The following is a 6,622-nucleotide window of genomic DNA, read 5'->3' on the forward strand; positions in this document are numbered from 1 at the left end:
TGCCAAAAATTAAAGTGCATAAATTAATCATAGTTTAGGCAAAAAAACTGATCAATATCTTTTATTTTATTATTTTTCAATAAATATTATGAATTTTTTTTTATCTAAATCCAAAAGTATTCATTTTATTAATTGGGGGTAGTGTTTTATTCCCTGTTTTGCTGTATTTGTATATAAAACTTTAAAAAACAGTTTGGAAAACATCGTAATAGCGTTAAAGTTTATTAACTAGCTTCTAGCTAGAGCTTATGCAATATATCACATAAAGTTCCTAACTGGCTATTAAAATAATACTAGGAATAAACAAGTTTTAAAGTGTGATGTTGATATCTATAATTTAAAACTTCTTACACATTAGTCTTACTAGCCTGTCCAAGTCTCGCGTGGGTACTTTTCTTTTTTTTAGGTGTTGCACAATGTGGGAGGGAAGTTTTCTACGTGGATACACTGTGCCTGTGGTTTTTAGGCCGTTAGATATAAAGTTAAATTTTTTAACTGTAGAAATCGTAAAATACAATGTATCAGTAAAGTATGAAATAACAAATATGTATTGTTCAGTAGTTTGTATAATTACACGCTCGATTGTATTTCTTCTCTGAATATGCTAAAAAATCTGTAAGTCCGTATGATGTTTGTCCTCCTCTATAGTAAGTTGAATCCAGAATCCAAAATACTTTGATTTGTGTGTGTTTGCATATCAACTTCCCTGTTTCACCACTCCAATTTTACAACAACTAAATTTTGTGTTTTAAGATTTTTAATTCAAATTGAAATAAAAAAACTAAACATAAATTGTTTTTCAAAAGTTTTAAGTTTCAAAACATTCTCGTTTGATGTAAAAAATATACGATGGGATCTTTACTTGGGTCATAATTAAATTTAGAGATCTGGATAGAGATTAAAGATGATGAAAATGTAAGTTATTTTAAAACTTTATATATTATGACTCACGTTTTCATCTACTTCTTTAGCATCGAATTGAAACTACAAATTTAGTTACAACCCAAGTTAAGATCCAATCGATTAATACCATTTTTAACACTGAACAAAAATGTTTTGAAACTAGAAACTTTTGAAAAACAATTTCTATTTGGCTTATGGTTTCAATTTAGATTAAAAATCTTAAAACACAAAAATTTTAAAACGTGAACAAGTAAAGTAGAATGATGAAACGAAAAAGGTGATATGCCATAAACACGCACAAATTAAGGTATGAACGAGGTCAAACAAGAGTTCTGAACTCAGCTTACCATAGAGGAGGATGAACTGTATGCGGACTTATGAATGTGAAATGTCACTTGTTTTATTGATAAGTAATTTATGTTTTTTTTATGTTAAGAACTTGACTAACAATTTTTAATCAATTTTTTTCTTCTCGTCGACAGTTATATATAAATTTAAAAATCGGGATTTTACTTAAAAAAGCAAGTCTATTTTAAAAACTTACAACTTTAATATAATGAGAGTGAATAATTCTTTTGCCATTCTCCAAAAGTAAAATTGACAGACAACAGTCACAAACAAAGGCAACAAGATTTGCTCTTGCCGTGTCGCCATCAAAGACTTGTTCACGTAGTTGTTGTATTTTACTGTCACTATTATACGTTACTTACCTTACGGTAATTCGTTAAACTGAATTAACAGAACTTCTAGTTCAGCGCCGCACTAGCCCAAGCCAAGCTGAAACGAGCCGAGCCAGTCCCATAGCAAAACTCGATCTCTTAGCTGACTCAGCTCCAGCAGCCGCCACAAAAAGAAAATTAGACAACCAAAAAGCATTACGCGTTTCTCTCTCTCTCTCTCTCTCTGTATCTATCTATCCTTCTCTTAAAACCGCAGTGTCTGAGACGAGCGAGCCACTATGACCCGCCGCGACTTCGATCTCCGGCAATCTAACTAAAACGGCGGCGTATAGCGGGATCTGCGAGCATGGAGGGTGAGAACGCGAGCAAGGTGATCGAATTGGTGAACGAGATAGCCAGCATCTCCGAGTACAGGCCTCCGGTGAAGAAGCAGTACTGCAACTTGGCGCGGAGGCTGAAGCTTCTGATCCCGATGTTCGAGGAGATTAGGGACATGAACAAAGACGCGCTTCCCGAGGACACTTCCAACGCCGTCCTCGCCTTCAAGGAAGCTCTCCAATCCGCTAGGGAACTCCTCAGATTCGGAAGCGAAGGCAGCAAGCTTTACTTGGTTTGTTTTTCTTACTCTTTATTGTTATTATTATTGTTTTCTGCTTTCTTTTGTACGACCGAAAGTAGTTTTTGCAATAACGATTTTAAAGCTACATTCTCTGGATTACTTTTAATTTTTTAAAGATTTTTTTGTATTTTTTTTTATAAATTTATTTTGGTTTTTGAACTGCTTTTGTTTTTTTTTTTGCCTCTTTTGTATGTTGATTGTTGATCGCGTTGAGGATATGATTTGTGGTATTTGGAAATTGTAAAGAAAAGAAAGCTTGGAGCTGGTTTAGTGTTTTTGTTTTTGATTGTATTTGCTGAAACTATAAGCCAGCCAAAGTTTTAAATTGCGGACAATTTCCAGTTGCGGATCGTTTTTTAAAGCCTTGCCTACAACTTCTCAAGACCTTGGACAATTTGTAGGTCTTGTTTCCTGATAGGTTTGTTGATGTGTGCCTGGCTGTACCTGGATGTGGATGTCAGCGAAAGAATCCTCTCCCTTTCACCTCTGATTGTTAACAAGCTTTAGATAGGAACTTGAATAAAGATTTTTTTTATGTTTTTTCTTCCTTTGCTTGAGACACTTTCCCAACTTCAGAAGGGAGATTTAAAGATATATATAGGCTTGCACGCGCACACATATACGAGAGGAAGGGAGATTTCTGAATGCAGTGTATTTCATACAGTTAAAAACTTTGGGGATTCCCTTTTCTAGCCAGCGGTACTTGTTGATCCAGTGTGCCAGACATTCTACCGTTGATGTTTGGTTCCTATGGTTGATGAGAAGCTAATATATAATATGGATTGTGAATAGCACCCTCTCTGTGAATGTGATTAAAACCTCTTTATTGAAATTACCATGGGATTTAAAAGTTGGATTTGTTTTACTTTGGGATGTTTTTAGCATTTTGGTAATTTTGCTACATGGTCCAAACGGTTTGGACAATTGTTATTTGGATAATGGATAACCTACATCTGTTGTGGGGAGCTTTGCAGAAAAAGTTAAAAGGTAAAATGTAGAGGTAGGCAAAGGGTATTTTTTATATTCTTTACAAATTTCTTACATCAATTATCATAAAAACATTGTCCGTGGTATCAAATTTATTATATATTGTGGGACTTTGAAATGGTCAAACTAATCCGGTTATATGCAACTATACGAAATTTAATGCAATTTGCAATATTAATTGTATGTCTACATGAGAATCTTAGTTTACTTACTTACAGTTTCATAGGGAGGCATTCATGTATGCTTGTTGTGACCTGTGGTTGCTCGCAGCTCTATTTTTCATGTGATTGGGACCTGTTAGAACTATGGTTGAATGATATGTTTGGAGAAAACATTATGGAAATATGCATCTGATAAAATGATTTCTGCTGCCTTACATGTTGATTCTGTTGTCTTTATTCCTGTTTTCAGGTCCTTGAGCGGGACGATATTATGAATAAGTTCTACGAGGTGACAGCTCAGTTGGAACAGTCATTGGGTGGTATTTCCCATGATAAACTTGATATATCAGATGAAGTTAAAGAGCAGGTATAAATATTTCAATTATATATAAACTATTGTATGCATGCAAGACAGTGATATTAGTCTGCCAAATCTGATCCGTTGAACGTTCCTTCCTCTAGTTAGCTATTGAGATTAGAATGGATACTCCACCATTGTGGCTCTTCTTTATCTCTAATTGTTTTGCTATTTACACAATCTTGCTTAATTCTCCCAATAATTTCAGGTTGAGTTGGTTCTTGCCCAGTTCAGAAGAGCTAAAGGGAGGGTTGATGAACCAGATGTCAGGTTGTATGAGGATATGTTGTCTGTTTACAACAGCAGCAGTGATGCAGCTACAGATCCATCTGTTCTAAGTCAATTAGCTGAAAAATTGCAATTGATGGGAATAGCTGATCTTACTCAAGAATCACTTGCTTTGCATGAGATGGTGGCATCAAGTGGTGGGGATCCAGGAGCACGCATTGAGAAAATGTCAATGTTATTGAAGAAGATAAAGGATTTCGTGCAAATAGAAAATCTAGTCAAGGATGATAATTTAGGAGGAAAAGGCATTTTCTCAAAAGTCTATGGACTTGGGACAAATGAAAAGAGTCATCAGGCTCCTGTTATCCCTGATGATTTTCGATGTCCGATTTCCCTGGAATTAATGAAGGACCCTGTCATTGTTTCAACAGGACAGGTATGTACATTATATGATGCTCCCTGACAGCTAAATTGCAAATACTGTGCAGTTGACCATTATCCTTCTTGACTTGGCAAATTGAAATATCAGATGATCCCTTTATGTGTGCTTGAAAGTAAAAATGCCTGCTAAAGGCACCATGTTCTAGCACAATTTTGTTAAGATATCTAATTTTTTTCTGGATAAGGATTGTCTAATTTTACTCATTAACATGACAGGGTCATTTTATGTGAAAGAAATATGTGAAAGCAAAATTAATGGTCCCTACTTTATTATAAAATCCTCTTAAAAATAACTTTATTTTAAAATTCTGAAGTTATTGAGCATCACATTACTTGGACGGATTGCAACATGTACAATTGCTTTGAATATTCATAGATTGTTGTGAAACATAAATCTTGGTTGAACTTGGAAACTTGGTATAGAAACTGAAGGCTATTCTATATTACACCCTTCTAATTGACCTATTGATCTATGTTTGTGAATGCTGATTTCTGTTCACACTATTGACATTTTACCGCTGCTTCTGAATTGTTTTGTTTATAATGTCACATTGCCCGCTCAAATACATCTTGTTCTCATCTGCAGACTTATGAGCGTACTTGTATTGAGAAGTGGTTGCAAGCAGGGCACGGGACCTGCCCCAAAACACAGCAGACTCTCACTAGTACTGTTCTCACACCTAACTATGTATTACGGAGCCTCATAGCACAATGGTGTGAAGCCAATGGCATAGAGCCACCAAAACGACCTAGCGATTCACAACCTAGTAAATCAGCATCAGCCTACTCTCCTGCTGAGCAAAGTAAGATTGAAAGTCTTCTCCAAAAGCTCACATCTGTGAGTCCTGAAGACCAGAGATCAGCTGCTGGCGAGATCCGCCTTCTTGCAAAGCGCAACGCAGATAACCGCGTTGCCATTGCTGAAGCTGGTGCAATACCTCTCCTTGTTGGTCTTTTGTCTGTGCCTGACTCCCGCACTCAAGAACATGCCGTGACAGCGCTCCTGAATCTTTCCATATATGAAAACAACAAAGGAAGTATTGTTTCTTCAGGAGCAGTTCCAGGTATAGTTCATGTGCTGAAGAAGGGAAGCATGGAGGCTCGGGAAAATGCAGCAGCAACACTTTTCAGCCTTTCAGTAATAGATGAAAACAAGGTTACAATTGGATCTTTAGGAGCCATACCACCACTAGTGACACTGCTAAGTGAGGGTAACCAAAGGGGTAAGAAAGATGCTGCAACAGCACTCTTCAATTTGTGCATTTATCAGGGCAACAAGGGAAAGGCAGTGAGGGCTGGCGTTATTCCCACGCTGATGCGACTACTGACTGAACCTAGCGGGGGAATGGTGGATGAAGCATTAGCTATTTTGGCAATATTGGCTAGCCATCCTGAAGGGAAGGCTACTATTAGAGCTTCAGAGGCAGTGCCGGTTTTAGTAGAGTTTATTGGGAATGGCTCACCAAGGAACAAAGAGAATGCAGCTGCCGTTTTAGTTCACCTCTGTTCTGGAGATCAACAATATCTTGCACAGGCACAAGAGCTGGGGGTGATGGGTCCACTGTTAGAATTGGCTCAAAATGGTACAGACAGAGGCAAAAGAAAGGCTGGACAATTGCTAGAACGTATGAGCAGGTTAGTTGAGCAACAGCAGGAAGTTCCAATACAAACTGAAACTCAAGCTCAGAACGAGGATACCCAACCACCTTTGATTACTAACCCCGATGATTCCTAAGATGTCTTATTATACTTTGTTCATTTTGTCTTTTTGTTCTCTTTAAAGTGTTGAAAGAAGCATCTGTTTGGAGGAAAGGGTGGAAGATCACCTTCCTACTCCATAAGTTATTTGTTTGTTTGTGTGATATTCAGCAGAGATGTAATGCAAAAAACTTGTGAAAGTGGGCAAGAAGAAATCGAAGCAAATGGGCAAGCTTGAAGTGGAAAATGTATAATTTGTAACATGCACTGTATTCTAATCATCCTCAGATTTTAATGAAGAGATGTTTTGTTTATTCGTACCGCATCACATGATGTTAGAGATGTTATAAAAGTATAAAGTCATTCATTTGTCTTTTTTTTATCTAGCAATTTATCATTTCGAAAATGTTAGTTCATAACGTCATATTAGAGTTATTATGTCAGCAAAAAAAGTATTAGAGTTATTATGATCAAGTGATTTGAAGTTGAATTATTGTCATTCCAACTCTAATATTGAATGATTAGTTGAAATAAAAGACAAGGTATG

General features: G+C 36.5%; 1 protein-coding gene across 1 annotated transcript; it reads left to right on the forward strand.

The window, feature by feature from the left end:
• Positions 1-1,766: 1,766 nt before the first annotated feature.
• Positions 1,767-6,389, forward strand: LOC100812160 (U-box domain-containing protein 13). Its single transcript, XM_003537948.5, has 4 exons — positions 1,767-2,193; positions 3,601-3,717; positions 3,917-4,372; positions 4,964-6,389. Exons 1-4 carry the CDS (start codon positions 1,930-1,932, stop codon positions 6,110-6,112), a joined length of 1,986 nt encoding a protein of 661 aa, XP_003537996.1. The 5' UTR covers positions 1,767-1,929; the 3' UTR covers positions 6,113-6,389.
• The last annotated feature ends 233 nt before the right edge of the window (positions 6,390-6,622 follow it).

This window comes from Glycine max, chromosome 11 (assembly GCF_000004515.6).
Source record: "Glycine max cultivar Williams 82 chromosome 11, Glycine_max_v4.0, whole genome shotgun sequence".
Taxonomy (NCBI): domain Eukaryota; kingdom Viridiplantae; phylum Streptophyta; class Magnoliopsida; order Fabales; family Fabaceae; genus Glycine; species Glycine max.